Source organism: Atractosteus spatula, chromosome 1 (assembly GCF_055471065.1).
Source record: "Atractosteus spatula isolate fAtrSpa1 chromosome 1, fAtrSpa1.hap1, whole genome shotgun sequence".
NCBI lineage: Eukaryota > Metazoa > Chordata > Actinopteri > Semionotiformes > Lepisosteidae > Atractosteus > Atractosteus spatula.
In genome coordinates this window covers 65,111,806-65,129,860 of record NC_142706.1, presented here as the reverse complement: position 1 = coordinate 65,129,860, position 18,055 = coordinate 65,111,806, and the positions used below count along the sequence as shown (strand labels likewise).

Below are 18,055 nucleotides of genomic sequence, written 5' to 3'. Positions count from 1 at the left end.
GCCGCATGGTCTATTCTTATTGTGGCCGTTCTGGTTTTCTACGGTACAGTACCACACCAGAAAAGAAAAGCCGACGCAAAAAAGCCGGTCAAAACAACACCAGGCGGTGACATCATTAGGTATTGACGGATGCGGAAGTGACGTTCAATGAAGGCCTCCATCAAAGGCACTGAGCGTGGCGTTCATACAAGCAAGCTTCCGGTGACGCCGTATTTTTTTTTATATTGTCCCTCTCAGTAATGGCGGCTTCGTTTCCTTCTTGTTCCTCACCGAATAGCAAATGGTATTTCACCCGGGAGCAGATCGAAAATAGCCCGTCTCGCCGTATGGGGCTTGACCCAGACAAAGAACTGTCGTACCGTCAGCAGGCCGCAAACCTCCTTCAGGACATGGGGCAGCGGCTTAATGTGTATCTTTTCACTGGGGCGCTCGGAGCGCTTGAGTCGCAGCAGGGCGAAGCCGGTGAGGCGGCATGGATACGGCGGCTCAGCTTGGGTTTTCCGAATGGCTTGGCAGTGTCAATGTATTAACGCTGGTCCAGAGCGAGGTTTGTAAAATAGAAAGAGGTGTCGTGTCGACATGTACTGTGGAGTCGGTGTCCTGCCGGGTTCTCGCTGGTTGCTAAGGCCCGGGCAGTGTAGGCCTCGGCATCGGCCTAGGAGTTTTGGATAACAAAAGCCGGCGCCGGTGTTTCCGGCGACTTAGGCGGCCTCTTACAACTGAAGGACGGGTTAATCCCTGCAAATATCATATCTGGGTGGAGTTTTAAGAATCGATTAGTAGAAATGAAGTTTATCTGTTATTTCATTGTTGGAGCGAGAAATTCGCCGCTGCCGCTAACTGGTCAGCGTGTCTCCAAGCGAACAGCATTGTTCTCACAGCATATAAAACAACACGTTTTCGAGGTTTTCATGCTTATAATGTTTAATGAAGTCGAAATGTACTGTACAGTCCCCTTGTGATAGCACATACAGAGACGTTTGCGATATTTGCTGGAGCCATGAAGTAGCGGTTGTTTAGGGAAATACATTTCACGTCTTGGTGCCTCATGTTTGTCCATATAAGCCCTAGTTAAAATAGTAAAACTGTTAGTATCCTGTTTATAACTGTAAAAAAACTGTAAATAATTGAGAAATTAATAAAGTCGAGTGGCGCATTCGAGTTCGGCGTCTCCACATAATAAACATTTTTATCAAGTATTCTTGAGTCATTCTTTTAGACAAATTCTGTAGTCATCATATTGCATTAAATACACTTAACTGTGATACTTGGCTTGAATGTGGATTACCAGACAGATCGGTATTGAAGGTACGAGTTGTCACAGAATGGGAAAATTAATTCCAGTTCCCTAATTTTCCTGCAGTTAAAAAAAATACTGTGAATGGTACAAAAGGTGGTTAAATCACTTTTTAACAGTATTTTATTATAGCTACTGTGTGCTTGATGTTAGGAGTATTTGTCAATATAGTCGTCCTGAGGGTTTGGTAAAGTAAATTAATTGCACTCAGTGACTGCAAGACTGAGGTGTTTGATTGTAATTATACTACATGTATATTAAGGTTAGATTCTGTCTCAGGCCCTAATGAGTATCTCACCTGTCATGGGTGGACAGGGATTATTGTACCCATACTGTAATCTTTCTAAAAAGTAGGGCTAGGTAAAGGAATGAGATTTTCTAAGTGTTAACTATGAGGTATCTGTACAGCAGACTATCATATTAGATGGGTTCTATGCACATATATTTTCCATACTTTAATATTGCAAAGTATTATGGAGAGAAAGAAAGGTTTGAGTATTATACGAAACGTGGCCCTTAGATCATATGTGATTTGTGCAAAACATAAAAAACATGCCAGGGTGCTTTAGAAACCTCAATCTTCAGAATTACTTTGTGACAAAAATATTAATGTTGGGGAATAAACCTATGTTTTTTAACAGAAATGGCTGTTAATTGTAAATCAGTTTATAAGCGTCTTGTGACTTCACCTGCTGTACGCTGGTAGTTGTCTGTAGCTATATTTTGTTTTTGAAAATTAAGTGCTTTACTCTCTAAAATTTATGCTTCCATGAGGTGAATTATGCTTGGCTTTGAATTGTAATGCAAGTACTGTGTTTGGTGGTTAGTAGGGTTCCAGGTATTAAAGGCATCATGTGAAGTGACTGCTGAGACTGTACTGTTAGATCAATAGGAGAATGTCAACTCAACCATCTGTGGCATTTTAACAGCACCCCCAAATTAAAATATGTGCAGGCAGTGTGGAGCTGTTGGTTTTGCATTGTGGAATTTCTGTTGGTAATTAACGTGTGTTTAATTAAGCTATTAATAATGAACTTAATTGTACAATACAGTGTTAATACCTACTGTGTTCAATAGTCATTTGCTCTTTTGTAAAGTGTAATGGATATTGGTTCTTGGTGCTTTTCTCAGTGGTATCTTTGCTAGAGCTATTGCAAGCAGTCATGTTTGCAACAAGTAGTTCAGATTAGTTTTAAACTATGTTCAGATTTCCGAAACTCTGAAGATGTCTGTGGAGCTCTAGGTACACACGTTCTCTACCTGTGTCTTTAGTTAATTCACTGGATTTGACTCCAAATTACAGTTCATGCATGGTAGGCAATGCCTGGGGTCATTCTCACCCCTGCTCTTGATTTGGGGTTTGATCTGTCACTTTTTACTTAAATTGGAGTTAAAATTTAATTTTGTTTTTTAGTTTTGCATTAAGATGGATCTGCTGCAGGGTGTAAACTGCTTGGTTGGCTGTTAAGAGTAGATCAGCATTTTAAATAATAAAGGGGTTCAGCCAAACCAGCAGTGCTTTGCCAGAAAAATGTGGTTAAATTACTTAAACCATCCTTGTCTGTTGTGATCTTCTGATGCCTGTTCTTCAGTGTTTGAACGACTTTTGTCATTTAAGTTGGTGTTCATGTTGTTGGTAAAAATGTCAGGTTTCCCAGTTGCAATCCAGGTTGCATCTCCCTGCAGCCTCTTCAGAAAATCTGAACATGGGAATAATGTGGGGAGCCCCTACCCCAGACATCAATTTCTAGTAGGTCCATATAGAGTTGGGCAGTTTGCAGTGTTATTGGATTTAATTCTTAATGATTTGGTTCATTATGAAGTTGTTTAGAAGGTGATGGGCAGTTTAAGTCTTGTGTGATCAGGTAAAAAGTCCCTGTCTGCTGGTGATGGCAAAGTGCTGTGTGCATCTTGGGCGCTTCGAGTTGTGAGCTGCTTTGCTGGGGTCACAGTATGAAAGAGAGCTCTGCTGTGGTTTGCTGCAGGGCAGTTTCACAAGCCCAGCCCGTGGGACTCCCTCTTCTCCTGTTCAGAGTGCGCTGCCACTTAAACAGTTGAATGCAGTTCTTTTTAGCAGTTCCCATTTTTTAAAAAGCTGTAGTTTTTATGATTAATCTCTAAAGGGTTCTTTTCAAATCTTCTAAAGCAAAAAAAAAAAAACTTTATCTGATCACTTGGGGGTGTGGGTGAGAGTAAGGGCTGTCTTTGAGAAACTGCTTGAAGGTCTGTGGTCGTGTTTTAAAGTTGCATTACAGGGGTTTGGAAAGATTCTTTAGAAGTTGCTGGGAGCTGCAGTGTGTAACCCAGCAATGTCCTTTGCAGATTTTTAGTCATGAAACATACTTAACGCTTAAAGGAACAGTTTTTAATGAAGGAAGTCTTTGCCAGGTGTTTAGCAACTAGATATTGTCATTAATTTTACTTCAGTTATCTGTGTCTCTTCAAAATCGTGAGGCGAATCGGTTTGTTGTAAGAAACCTCTTGGCACTGCTGTGAAACTGGCATGAGGGAGGTTTACTGGCGCTCTGGTACCTGCAAGACGGATCATATTGTTACATAGACCAGACATCCCTGGGTGCTGAGGAACTTGATCTGCAGCTGGCGGTATGCCGAACTGTCAAGAGAGTGTTAAAACTGAAAAGCAAGTACGAGTAAATCTAAATTCTTACTGCTGGTAAGGAAGAGTGAAGTTGTCCCCGGCCCCTCGCTGCAGGCGGCAGTAGTGCTCCCAGGGGTGCGTACAGGGATCTCCAGGTGCTGTGTCCTCCATCTCCGAGGTCACGCTTGAAAGAAGATGAAGCGGACCTCGCGGAGAGTAGGATGAGCTCATACTCATCAGTATGAGCCGTGTAGTGTCGCTGAAAATGTTTTCTTATCATTAATCTGCAGAATCTTTCTAAAGATGGTCCTGTGATTTCATCTATTAATTTGAATAAAGCCAAAAAACATGAAGGCCTAAAGTCTAAATCTCTCAACTTGTGCAGTTTCAGAGCAGCCACTGGTCCTGTTTTTTACACAAGAGGCAACAAGTTCCAGGTTGGGACACTGTTGCTGTGCCTCCCCCATCAACCAGCTGTCTCTCCTTTCACCGGCAAACCCAGCTGAATGGCTTCCTGTAGAAATAAAAAATTGCTGCCTCAGTACGTTATCTTGCTTAAGAGCCTGTCAGATATAATAAGCAACATTGGTAGTCTGTGCCAGTTATCTGCCAGAGGAAAGTTCTGTAGGTTGTAGGTTCTGTGGGTCTGGTATCAGTGGTTTTAAGTTATGTGATACCGTGTTGAACAAAGTTCCGCTATTTACGTCATTTTTGATAATGCATATAAATGCACATGCTTTAATGTAGTCACAGTTACCTGGAAGCTCCTTGTATGTTTGATTCTGAAATAAATTACACTGAAGACTGACCTTCCGGTTTGGCTGAAATTGGATAGCAGCCAGACAAGTTAGATGGGTTGTATGGCCTCCTTTAATTTGGAACTTCTGCTCTGATGTTGCTGTTGGCGATGACTAAAATATCAGTGTGATATTCTTGAGACTGCTCATACTGAGTGGCAGTCTGGATATTTATGTAAGGATATTTATCTCAGACATGGAAGTTTATTTTGTTGTTATTAGCCATACTGTAGTTCTGCTCTGCTACTTAACTTCAAATGGTTTGTTATGTACTTAAACATTTTATTTATTGAGTTGTGTAACTTGTACTTGACCTTATTGTTCATTGATAGTATTTCTTTGTTATACAATGAGTATCTACTAAGAATTTGTCAATGTAGTAGGCAAAGCGTTGTTGTACTGCCTGATGGAGGGGAGGGGTTTGCAGTGGTCTTTTCGTCAATGTGGAATTGTTCATGAAAATGCAAGGTTACCAGTCCGGTGAATGTTTCTCTGGACATTTCCTTAACCAAAACCTTCCAGCTCCCAGCTCACCATCAACACTGCCATTGTGTACATGCACCGCTTCTACATGATCCAGTCCTTCACCAAGTTCCACAGGAATGTAAGTACCCTTGTCTGTTGTGCCACTGTGATTCTCCTTGAATTGAGGCTGCGAATGTTCTGCTGCAAGTACTGAGCTTTTCATATCTGCCACTTCTTTTTGAGTCACTTTGAATAATAGAACGGCTCGGGTTGTAGTTGTAGTAAATTGGTTGCAGTTTTTCTTCAACAGCACTATCTCTGCCTGCTGCATTGAGCTTCCCACCGCACAATGTAACTGTAACCTCCAGCAGGTCTGTACTGATGAGATGCACACAGGAAAGCGAAGGAACACAGCTGTTCTGTTAACAGGGGATAAGCGGCCCCTGTAGAATGCGGTTTTGTCCCGAGTCTTGAAGATGCTCTTGTGATGGGGTGAGTGCAGTCAGGGCTGCCCAGCAGCAGTTTAATTACGCCCCCCCTCCCACCAGGTGATCGCCCCAGCCGCGCTGTTCTTGGCTGCCAAGGTGGAGGAGCAGCCCCGCAAGCTGGAACACGTGATCAAGGTGACCCACGCCTGCCTGAACCCCCAGGAGCCCCCGCCAGACACGAGGACTGATGTGAGTAACCGCGGGCGGACTCCCCTCTTGCCCAGCTTGTGCGACCTCTTCACACGCCCAAGCAGGATTGCAGACGCCAGGGTGAATGAAAAGATCCCTTTTGTATTGTTCTTCCAGGAGTTCATTTTGGATTTCTCTTCTGTGTTAGTCTGAAGAGGTGCAACCCTGTGAACAGTGTCTTGCTTTGATAATAGTGGATTTTATGGGCTGACGCTGCACTCCTCAGCCCAGTCCCTGTCATATAAAACCTGCCTGGTTCTTGAGCGGTTGTGTGGCTACTTCCAAAAAGCATCTCTTTTGTCTTTACAGTGCAAGGATCATGTTTTATGTGGTTAATGCTAGACTTGATGTAAATATGGCCCTTTATCTCTAAAATATATATTTACCAGTACTTTCTGTTCATCTGAGACTACACTGCGCAGCACACGGTACAAGCTGTGATTTACTAAGTGCTAAGACTCCCAAGCCTCCCAGCACTGCTCTGAAAATGACCCTCCCTCTGCCTGAGTAAAACACGGACCCTCAGCATTAGACATGAGATGTGCATCTGGATTAATTTAAGACGTTGTCCATACTTGAAATGTCAAAAAGGCGTTACCCCCTGCATGTTTTTTATGCTTGGCAGCTTATAGGCAAAATGACAACCTTATGGAGAAATAAAAATATTGTTTTTTACATCTTAGTTTTCATATGCATGAGCTATGTTTTATTCTGGTCCAGCACACCAGGATTTAAAGAAATACACAGTGTTGTCTGTTATAATTTAGTTGATCAGGGTGACAAGAAAAATTATTAGAATAGTGAAAATTTTGAGGGAAATTTCCCCCTTTTCCAGTCAAAGTGTTTCTCGCACTTTGATCTGATGAGTTCACTGTGATCTGTGCCTAGGCTGGGTGTAAATGAGGTAAGGATAACTTTCCTAAGCTTGTATACCTTTCACTGCTCACAGGTGATCTTAACAGATCCACACTCGTACTGATTGAGTGTCTGTTTTCAACAGGGTGCGAAATTCCTAGCTGCCCCCCCCCCCCCACACCACCGCCACCACATGATTACATTATTATAGCAATAATCCTCTCCTTCCTTTGACACAGGGCACCTATTGTGCCTCAACGGGCCGCAGTCACACTGTAACAGCCCGTCTGTCTAACATCCCTAACACAGTGTCACACTGTGCCAGCAGGTGCCTGAGATTGCTGAATTTCTCGCCCTGTTTAGCTGTCTGAGGTGTTGGTTGTTTAATAACATGTACAGGCTTTGTTTTGCATTATTATTTTTTAAATCAATCGTTGCACCATGTTATCCTTTAAAAAACGGTTCATAAAGATGCGTTTCGTAAGCCCGGCTCCCTAAGAGTTAAGAGCCTTGTGAATCGGGTATTAAGAATCTTGAAAAAGCATTGACAAAGTCAGTGCATCGGACTTCTTCAGAACCAACAGGGAAACATAAATCAGTGGACTTGAGTGAAAACTACAGGGAAGTGCATTGAAACCTGAGAACAGGAGCACTTTTTCACAAAGAGTGGTGGGTGTCTGGAACAAGCTATCCAGCCGTGTTATTGAACCTGATTTGCGCCTCAGATCAATGTGCAGGTAACCAAGCTTAAAAGGCCAAATCCCCTCTTAGGATTTCTAACAGTTCTTATGTTCTTGCTTCTCAGAGGTCAGCCTTGTTAGATCCAAGCTCATTTAAATGTCTGCACTTCTCTCACATCATATGTGACCCGGGTGAGGTGTTTAGCTTTGGGGCAGAAGAGCAGAAGGAATTGGGGCTCTTGAGATGACACTTGTTCTGCAGTTCTACTTCAGAGATCAAACCTCAAAAAGTTTAGTGGTTCTTTTTTTTAAACACACTTCTGTGGCTTTAGATGAACAGTATACGCTTACCTAATACTGTTACAATCTAGTATTTTACCCAGTATGATTGTGCATTTACCGTGTAATTCAGTTCTACACCTTGTTTTCTCTCTCACGATTTGTGTGAGGAAGCCTTCGGTTTTCACATTTGGTGATCCTGGACTTCCCGTCAGGTTACATATACCATAAACCTGAATTAAACAGCGTTTTAAATGCCACCCAGGATTACATTGTTTCCAGTCTCCCGCTCAGATCCAGTTTTAGAGAGGGGCTAACCATGTTGTTCCATCAGACACAGTTCGAACTTTAATCACTGATCTTATTATGATTCCTGAAGGTGACCTTGTCTGTATGTATGTCCTGAAAGATGTACCTTCTCTGATCTGTTGCAGTTGTTATATCCAGACCCATCTGGCTGGGATGCCTTCAAATGACTCCCATGTCATTTGAAGCCAATGTCATTGGTTTCATTTAAAATGTCTCAGCTAGCGGACAAAGGAACAGCCCCTTCTTCTTCAGATCATTAATGAGTGGCAGTTTGCAGCCGTCTGCTGCTGTGTCAGAACACCTCCCCACCAGCCTTTCCCCTCTTGTTTACCTGTAAGTCCTTTATAGAAGCCTTTTGACATTAAATGGAATCTACTTTAAAACCCAAACATACATCACCACAGAAAATTGTAAGGCATGCATCTAAGAGAGCCGTGATCTAAAGGGGTGTATCCACTAAGGGATCAAACTTTGATCGGGAACTTTCTCCAACAGAACATGGTGCAACTATTGCTTTAAAAATAACTGACAGAGAGAGAAAAGAGAAAGATTGCCTCCTAGTGAGTAACCTGCCTGTCCTCTCAACCTCAGGCATACCTGCAACAAGCCCAAGACCTGGTCATTCTTGAGAGCATTATTCTCCAGACCCTGGGTAAGTGGAGAAGGCGAGAGGGCTCTCTGGGCACCCAGACTAGAGATGGTGCTTGGCGGACTGCAGATATTAACCACCTTCACTCTTGTCTACAGCGGAGGGAGGAAGAACGGACGCCACTGTTTCAGCCTTGTCCACTTGAACAAGCATTGTCCATTCAAACGTCCACGTGTTACACTTCCTTTTGTCTGCTCCTTTCATAATTACATGAAAGTACTACCCTTTCATTTTTTTAAGCCATGCCTTTGGCACTAGTTACCTTGCACAGCTGGTGATGGATGCTGTGTGTTTCTTCCTTTAGTCTTCTGTGATGATCGGAAGACCTGGATCTATTGTCCTGAGCAGATGTTTCTTGTGGATCTTTTTTTCTGAAAGTGTACAGCTATTCATAGTGACAGAAGAGATAACCTGTCTGTGACAACAATAGGGTTCAGTGCGTTTCAAAATCAAAGCTTTTGCAGAACAGACAGTAGAATTTTGAAAACTGCAAATGCTTCCCTGCATGACTGCACATCAGTTAGTTAACATGCCCTGTTAGTATGCCGTTTGATCTCTCTGAATATTTCCATATGAAAATGCAGGGAGTGATTTTGCTGGTTATGAGGGGAGGTAATCGCTGTATTACTGGCTCAGGCAGTTAAAATCAACCAAAACCCTTTCTTAAAACTTTTTCTTGGAAGTGGTCAAATGGAGTGAACACAACACACTCCCTTACATGATATTGAACCCTGAAACCAGCGTGAGGCAGGATGCACAGTTCTTGCAGGATGTTAACTATGCAAAGTGAAATGGACAGGAGGGTTAGAAGAGCTGTGCGGGAGGGTTACGTTGGTCTGATATGTGAACCCCACTAAATGGACTTTAGGACTAAGCTAATCACAATTTAGGTAGCAGTGATGAGTTCAAGTCACAGAAGGAGATAAATATTTGACTCTTCACATAGTTGTAGCTTTTCTAACAGCTGACTTACATTCTAGGATTTGACTTGCAAAGACGGGAGTCTCTAAGCAGAGAGAACAGAGCGGAACTGTAGGGTCTCTCAATGGAAAGAAACAAACAGCTTGGATTTCTTTCAGTGCTGGTGGATAATGACAGTTGTGTGGGTATAGAAATCAGGCAAGGTACCTGAGACAGCTCAGACTCAGATTAAGCTGAGAGCCAGCAGAATGGTGTGTCCTTGTCCTGTAGGGATCCTCTGATCCTATTTATTCTAAATACTAGTCACGTAGCTATATGTAGTCAGAAAGTGTTGAATTCAACATAAGTACCAATAGAAGGTTTAGTAATGATGGTAAATGCAGAGATGAACAGTGGATTTATAGTTGCAGTCTGAATAGATGGTCCTTTACAAATGGTGTAGTCCTTAATGCTTGTAGAGTCAGCAGTGGAAGGCAGTTTTGCTTTAGATGACTCATCAACAACTAATTTTTATAGAAATCCACTTCATTTCATGAACACAGCCTAAAGCACCATCACCACCTGTAACTGACGTGTGAGAATGGCTTAAAAAAAGAGAAGGAAAGATGCTACTGTTACACAGTTATCAATTAAAAGAAAAACTAATTTCTTAACTCATTTGTCTTATCTAGGCCCTGCCAGCTGAAGATTTAAAGAGATGACTTATTTTTTGTAAATTGTCTCCACGATCCCACGATGAGTTTAAATTTCACACCGCAAGAGCTGCACGTCTCTCCCCTCTTGCTCTGAAAGCCTACGTGTCTGATCAGGCGCCATACTCCATCTCAGTACTTGTCAGTCATACAGAGAGCAGGTGGGCTAGTCTGTCAGTAGTGGCAGTACTGACCGCAATTCCCCTCTTGTTTCTCCCTTTTCCAGCTTTCGAAATCACCATTGACCACCCCCACACGCATGTTGTCAAGTGCACACAGCTCGTCAGAGGTAAGCTTATACTAATCATTGGAATGGAAGTGGCCAGTGGCTTGGTTATGCCTTCATTTTTGGATGCCCCACTCAATTATTTCATTCCAGCCTTTTTTGGTCCCATGTGGGAAAGGAGACTGAAAGTTCAGAGGCCAGAACTAGCCAGAAAACACTGCAGCAGATGTGCCTGTGAAGAAAAAAAGTGTTGCGTGTCTGTTTGTAAGCAGATCCCAGCTTTGAAGGGTAGTTTTTTAAATCTTCACTTACCTGTTTTGCATTCCTTCCAACAAGAATAAAAATAGAAATCCTTCTCCTGTTCTATGTTTAGGTACATATTTTAGGTTCTTTTTTGCAAACCAAGGGTTTGTGACATAGGCAGAGAAGGCTCTTAAAGTGTAAAGGAAAGGTCACAAAACCCATTTTTATTAAAGGAGCTAGCTTGAGATAGAGATCATTTCCTCCTGTTGAGCTGCAGTTTAACTCTATATGGCTTGCTCTTTTTCAGCAAGCAAGGATTTGGCTCAGACGTCGTATTTCATGGCTACCAACAGGTAGGCACTTCTAGTTGTGCTGCAGGAAACAAGCAGAGCTGCTAAGCCTGTCTTTTAAACTGGAAGAATCCTTTACAGTATCTACATAGGTAGATTCAAATTCAGATTCAAAAAGTACAGTATATGCATGCTTAGAAAACAGAAGTATTGTTTTCAGAGTATGGAATTTGACACGTTATCAAAAAGCCTAGAATCATGACAATGTTTAGCCTTAAAATGACAGTCTGTCTCTCCTTATTCCACTGCTGTTCCTCTCGGTCCACCTTCGGGCAGCCTGCACTTGACCACCTTCTGCCTACAGTACAGTCCTCCCATAGTAGCCTGTGTGTGCATCCACCTGGCCTGTAAATGGTCAAACTGGGAGATCCCAGTCTCCACAGACAGCAAGCACTGGTGGGAGTACGTGGACCGTACTGTTACCCTTGAGTTGTTGGATGGTAGGTGTTCTTCAGTCGTTATTTCTTTTCTGTAATGCCCTAGCTTGGTAGAAGCAGAGTGACGCTTTCTGTATTCCAGGAAAATCCTGGGAACTAGCAAACCGAAAAAGAATTACAAACAATAAATGACACTGTTTAGAAATACAGTAGGAAATTGTGCTTTTTCTGTGATCCCTTGAGCCAGTCTAATTCGTGGGTACGATTCAATCCCACAGAGCTCACACATGAATTCCTGCAGATCCTTGAGAAGACTCCCAGCCGGTTGAAACGCATCCGTAACTGGAAGGTAATTCCAGCAGAAAACCCCTTTTCCCCTTATTTTAGTAATTCTTTGTGTCCTTTGATGCTTTGTAGGAGGAAAAAATGATTTCTTTATTCAGATTTCATGTGCTTTGCCTGCAGGCTACATCTGACTTTTTTAATGAGCCTATTCTCAGAAGATAACTCAGCTTTCTCTCCTCACTATCCTCTATTATACTACAGGAAGAAAGCTAGCAACCTTTGTTGTCAGACTGTCAAATTCTCTAGATTTCTAAATCTGAGTTCTGGGGGTGTGGTCACCTCTACTCAGAAGCACTGGCAATCTAGAGCCTTGTGTGTGTTTTGTGCCCTGAGAAGTGATGGTAATCACTTTCCCCCTCTGACAGGCAGGGCAAACGGTAAAGAAGCCCAAGGTGCAGGAAGAAGGGGACCAGACAGAGGCCATGATGAACATGATCTCCATGGCGTCCTCCGAGACCACGCTGGCAGGGCTGATGAGTCTCTCCGCCCCTCCCGCCAGCTCTGTGGCAGCACCCTCTATGGGTGAAAGAGAGCCGTCAACCTCGGCCCCTGGGTCACAGCAGTACTGGCAGCCCGGCAAGCTGGAGGCCCAAAGGACTGGCCAAGATCCTGTGCAGAACAATGAATTGGCCTTCTCTCAGGGCCTCCATGTGCCGGCCAAGGTGTCCCTCAGCGAATATCGTGCCAAGCACGCTGAGGTGCTGGCAGCCCAGAAACGCAAGCTGGAGAACATGGAGGCCAGTGTGAAGAGAGAGTACGCCACAGCCGCCCAGGCTCTCATTGGACAACAGAAAAAGGACAAGCCCCCAACGTCTCACCCGGCCTCCTCTGCCCCTGGCTCCGACACCACGAACCCTTCACCCATCATTCTCAAAATCCCTCTGGAGAAGGAGAGGCAGGACAAGAGCTCCCTGAAGGTGCGTCTGCCGTTGGCTGGGGGAGGAGGCAGCGGGGCAGGATCGGGGAGACCAGAGGATTTCAAGGTACGCATCAAAGTGCCGGAGAGACGGGGCGGCTCAGCCGGGGAGGAGGGCAAGAGCAGGGACAAGCACAGGGAGCGCTCGTCCAACCACCACCACCACCATCACCACCACCATTCCTCGTCCCTCTCCTCCTCCTCCTTGTCCTCCTCACACAAGCATCCGGCAGGTGTCCGGTCCTCCGGGGACGCCTCCAAAACCGGCTCCTCCTCTTCCTCCTCCTCCTCTTCCTCCTCCTCTTCCTCCCGCAAGCGGCCTCACTCCCAGGAGCCCTCGCCAGCCTCTCACCAGCCCAGGCCCAGCAAGGCCTCCAGGAACTCCTACCAGCTGCCCCCGTCCTCTGCCTCCTCCGCCCACCCTCTGGGCCTGGGTCCAGACGGGCTGCCGGTGCTGTCCCAGCAGCACCACCTGCCCTTCCCCCACCCCAAGGCAGACAAGGGCTCTGCCGACACCAACGGCCACAGCGCGGCGGGCAGCGGCGGCCAGTCCAACGAGTACCAGGACACTTTCGAGATGTTGAACTCGCTGCTGAGCGCTCAGGGGGTGCAGCCGGCCCAGCCGCCCGTGTTCGACTACCGCTCCCAGTACGGCGAGTACAGATACCACGGGGGGGCCCGGGGGAGCAACTCCCGGCCTCCCCCCCTGCCGGCAGAACCCCCTCCCCCCCTTCCGCCTCTCCCAAAATGAACACCGGAGCGGGGAACACTTTCACGGAAATATCCACCTGCTACAGCCAGCAGCCAGGTTGCAAACTGTTGAGCCTCTTTGGCCGAGGTTTTTATATTTGTGTTCATGATATAACATGACAGCACAGCAATGTACCACTTTTTATTTTTTTTTCCAAAATTTATTTTTACACTTTTTAAATTATTTTTCCTAGTTTTATTTTTTTTTTTTTCCCTTGAGTGTGGCAATAATGACAAAAAGTCTATAAAAATTTTAAAAACAGAATAATGTTTTAAAAAAAGTGTACTGTTCATGATGTAATTTTATGCCCATCCTGTAACATAAATAACTTGCATTTTGTTTTAGGGATGTGTCTTAATGACACGAGACAGTGTTTTTTTTTAATCAGTGGTAAAACAAAAAAACTAGAAATTGTTGTGATGCAAGCTGTTATGCAAGGGGAAGATGGGCACCTTCTGTTTGAACATGAATGGGAATCTGTCTTTGAAATGTACTGCTGCTCTTTGGTTTTAATTGGTGCATTCATTTTAAAATATACAAAACTTTTTTCATCCTGTTAATATGTAGCAGCTGCTTGGTGCTTCTTAATGCTGTCCTGATGCTCTTGAGCTAAGCGTGCCTGTTCTGCAGGCAGGAAGGGGGCTGGATGCAGTGTTGCGTGTTTGTGCTGCCTCCTATGAGCTCAGTGAACTGCACACGCAGTCCAGCTCCTATACTGGCGAGGCAGAAACCAGCCAACGCCAAGTTCGCAGTGTTCGCTTTAACATGCTTGAGCTTTCCATCAGACAGAAATTAGAACACCTGCTGCGAGGTGAGAAGGGTTTGAATTGAATGAATTAGGTTAGTCTGAGGACACAGCCATGGCACCGAAGACAGGAATGTCCTTTTTTTCTTCTGGCGGGTTCGACCAACTCGGGGTAGAAGATGATGCACTAATCACCCTGTTGCCCTGTTCCTAGTGAAAGAGTCATAATAATTGGCGCATAAGTTACAGTGACTTGGAAACGATGAATAATGCAATAAGAAAGACTCTTTCACTCTGACTCAGCTTTGTGTAAGATTTTTTTGGACTCACTTGGTGGTTTCTTGATATTCACCTGTGAGCTCAGGCCAGTCTTGCTTATAGGAGACCAAGTCTCAAGCCCGACTGTTTCATCGGCCTTCGTCTGTGTGCTCGCTCAGCTCTATTGTCTCCCGCCATCTGACTCGTCAGGCGACACTCTTCCTGACTTCCGCTTCCCGCTCAGGCCCTTGCTGGGCAGCTGTGGGGCAGTGCTGAGCTCCGACCCCGGGAGCTTTTGTCTCTGTACAGACCTGCTGCTGAATTGTATTGGTTTGCAGGCTCTGGCAAAGCCCAGTGCGCATGGATCCAGTCTTACAGAGCCCAGATCTGGTGGTTTTTCATCCACTTAAACTTTGTGAAGTTGAACCAATCATTTCTTAGATCTGATAAAATAAGCTTGGTCTTTCTAGGTCTTGAATTAAGTAGATTTTCCCATTACTTTGTGACTCACTGATTGGCTCTGCATGGTTTTCTTTTATCTGTCTTTGGAATTTGCAAAAGCTAACAAGTCTTCAGGAGAAGCACAAGATGATCAGATAGGTTTGTTCAGTATCTGTTGTGTGACATTGTACTCTTTTCTGTGCCATTTACCCTCAAAGTGCTTAGAGAATTCCATATAAAAGCCATTGTTTGCTTTGCAAGTTTGTTAACTTGACAGGTGACAGTATTGGCAGAAACAGAGAAAGACTCATAGATGAACAGACTCCTGTAAGCTATTGGTGCTGTACCTCTGAAATGCAAGGCTCTCGAATTGATCTTGGACAAAAGAGTTGTACAACTTGCATACAAGTTGGGAAAATATTATGCTTCTTCAATGTCTCCTGTTCCTTTTTTTAATGGTGGTTGAGTTCCCGGCAGCATTTTTTTTGTGCTTCTGTGGCTCTGTTTTTAGACATGCAGCGCTTTAAAAGTAAAGCTTTTCACACAAAGCTGCTGGTTACAGCAAAAATAATGCACAGCTGCATGTAAAAACAAGCAATTTACACATAGTTTTCCTTAAACTTTGTTATACCAGGTCTTAAATGGCCTACAACAACTGTTAACAGAGTGCTGCTCATACATGGACAGGAGAGGAGTATGGTAGGCTTGTCTGACCCTGCTGCCTGTAGCTGAGAGCAAGGCTGGAGATCACATCTGTCAGGCTAGGTTAGCTGAAACTGGGGCCACAAGTATTAAAGGTGAAAAGAAACAGAGGAGACTGAATTACAGTGTTGCATGAAATTGGATTATTTAGTATGTTTTGTTTTCCCTAAATGAGTTTAGATGACATCCTGACTGAGGTTTTTCATTCTCAGAAATGAAGTATAGCCAGGATTCTCCAAATGTGGTTGATTCATGGTTAGGGCCTTGGTTAGCGCAAATCCCAGGTGAGGCACTGCTTCAGTACCCACAAAGGATACATATGGAAGTCACTTCGGATAGCGTCCGCCCAGTAATAACCAGGGCTAGTGCATGATTTGGTCAGCATGGCCAGGGCTGGGTGGGTATTAGTCCATTTGGGTTTCCTCCACTTGCCAAGCAACTGAGCCTCCCGGGATCTGCCAAGCGGCTGGATCCATAGTGCTGGCATTGAGGAATGGCGTCACTCCTCCAGCTGGTGCCCTGTCCTCTGAAACCCACTGTGGAGTTCGCAGCATGTCGAAGACGCAGGGCTCTGAGGCAGTTGTGTCAGGAGTACACTGGTCTTCATTCTGCCAGTACAGTACAGGGCTGATACCTGTAAACTGTTAAAGGTTCTAAATAGAGTATTGTGCACAATTGGAAATATTTGGGAATTCTGTTTTTTAATAACAGACACAGAATTGAGTAACACTTTAGCCGATGCACTGAGCAAGAAAGGAAAATAATTCTTTATGTATCAGTGATTTCAGTTTATATGTACTGAACCTAATTGTAAAAACTGTAGCCTTTTACTGGGTGGCATCTTTGAAATAATCTGATAGTTAAAAACACCGGGCTGCTGAAGCATTAAGTCGTTCTGTCCTTGCAGCTCTTCTGAAGTGCACACCCTAGGGTTCTGAAGACTAGCAGGCTGTGGAAACACAGTTAATCCAGTCATAGTTGAGATCCTGGTCTGTGAAAGCATTATCAAGGCTGTTAATATAAAGATATTCTTACTGGAGAACATTGTCGTAGCTCTCTGAATGCATTGTGACATTTTAAATGCAAACAAATGATATTTTTAACCTATGTTTTCGTAATGTTGGTTGTGATAAAGTTATATATATTTAACTGTGCAGGTGGATATTAAATATTCATATTTTTATCTTTTGTAAAATAAAAGCAAAAAAAATCAATGTAAGTGAACAGGCTTGTACTTTAGTTTCTAGATTTCAAGTGTGACACAGTCATTGTTTTAAATGGTTGTAAACTCCTATACTACATTCAGATGATTAACTTATATGGATAGAATTCCACATGCAAATCCAGGGCTATAATAGGTGTGTGAGGGGGTGGTTTTGATAAGTAATGAACCACCAGGTGTTAATTTTTTAATTTAGATTTTTTATCGGTGAATCACGACATCTGTGCACCACAGATAATCCTATTGCTCCATAGGTTTAAAGGTCCTGTGCTTATACTCCCACCCTGACCTCTTCCTCATATGAACCTGTTTTAGAAACTGCATCTTACTGTCACCCCGGACCTGCCCTGTGCTGTCTCTGTGGGCTACATTGCCTGTCTCAAACAGATTTTTAAGCACGTTTTCATTCTGTGCTCCTAAGATCCAGATTTTGCAAGGGACAGAAAAATCTGGATTTTTTTACAGCAATAAAATGTTCAAAACTAAACCTCAGAAACCAATACTCTGAAAATGTGATGTGAGATATGGCAACATAATAACAGACTTAGGTGGTTATCGCAGTATTTTTGAGGTGTGGGTGTAAACATATGGCCTTTACAGGAAGCTAGAAGAACTTCTGTTGATAGGTAGAGTCTACATGGTGTTCAAGTTGTTTGTGGTGTCACTCTTCACTTGAAGCCCCTTCTGTAATAGGGCGCCTGTGAGAAATGGTCTGCATTGCTGGATTCATAGACTGCTGGCCCTTCTCAGTGGGACCTGTCTGCACTCAGGGAGCCAGATCAGGAGGCTTGCACTGCTACAGAGCTGAGAGGAGGCATTGCTTCCACATGGGAAAGGCAGGAGGATGGTGATTACACTGCATCCATGAAAGCTGCATCTCGAATCTGAGCTCCATCCCGCAGATCCGAAAATGACAGGAATGCCCAGTCCAGCTTGTGATGTTTCAAAACTCACACCTGAGGACTCGCAGGATCAAGTTCAGGTCTGATGACAGTGGCTGGCAGTTTGTGTGGTATGTCAGTGGTTGAAATAAATGTTTATTTGATAGCTGTGATTTAGTGATCTGCTTCTTACGTCCTATTATTGTGATTTTGGTCTTAAAAAATGATCATGTTGCCCAGGCTTCCTAGAGCACTGATCAAATTGGGCGATTCTTTGTTGTTTCTGTTTTCCAATGTGTGAATTTTCTTCTTTTCCAGATTGTAGTCCCGTATAATGTAAGTGATAATCCTGAGTCATGTAAATAGCTTTTTTTCTTA

At 43.9% G+C, this 18,055-nt stretch overlaps 1 protein-coding gene across 3 annotated transcripts; it reads left to right on the top strand.

Annotated features, from left to right (window-relative positions):
* The first annotated feature begins 218 nt into the window (after positions 1-218).
* On the top strand, positions 219-17,841 carry ccnt1 (cyclin T1). Of its 3 annotated transcripts, none has more exons than XM_088917505.1 (9): positions 219-409; positions 5,216-5,297; positions 5,707-5,835; positions 8,550-8,610; positions 10,447-10,509; positions 10,997-11,042; positions 11,316-11,479; positions 11,695-11,765; positions 12,127-17,841. In XM_088917505.1, exons 1-9 carry the CDS (start codon positions 240-242, stop codon positions 13,426-13,428), a joined length of 2,088 nt encoding a protein of 695 aa, XP_088773631.1. In that variant the 5' UTR covers positions 219-239; the 3' UTR covers positions 13,429-17,841. The 3 variants fall into 3 exon arrangements, with proteins under 3 accessions (XP_088773631.1, XP_088773615.1, XP_088773623.1); XM_088917489.1 differs by having other exon boundaries at positions 238-409; positions 10,447-10,734; XM_088917497.1 differs by lacking the exons at positions 8,550-8,610; positions 11,316-11,479 and having other exon boundaries at positions 238-409.
* The last annotated feature ends 214 nt before the right edge of the window (positions 17,842-18,055 follow it).

Coding starts and splice junctions, on each gene's coding strand:
- ccnt1 (XM_088917489.1), top strand. CDS start 240: ATGGCGGCTTCGTTTCCTTCTTGTTCCTCACCGAATAGCAAATGGTAT. Junction 5,836..8,549: donor CGCCAGACACGAGGACTGAT/GTGAGTAACCGC, acceptor TCTCAACCTCAG/GCATACCTGCAACAAGCCCA. Junction 11,480..11,694: donor TACCCTTGAGTTGTTGGATG/GTAGGTGTTCTT, acceptor TCAATCCCACAG/AGCTCACACATGAATTCCTG.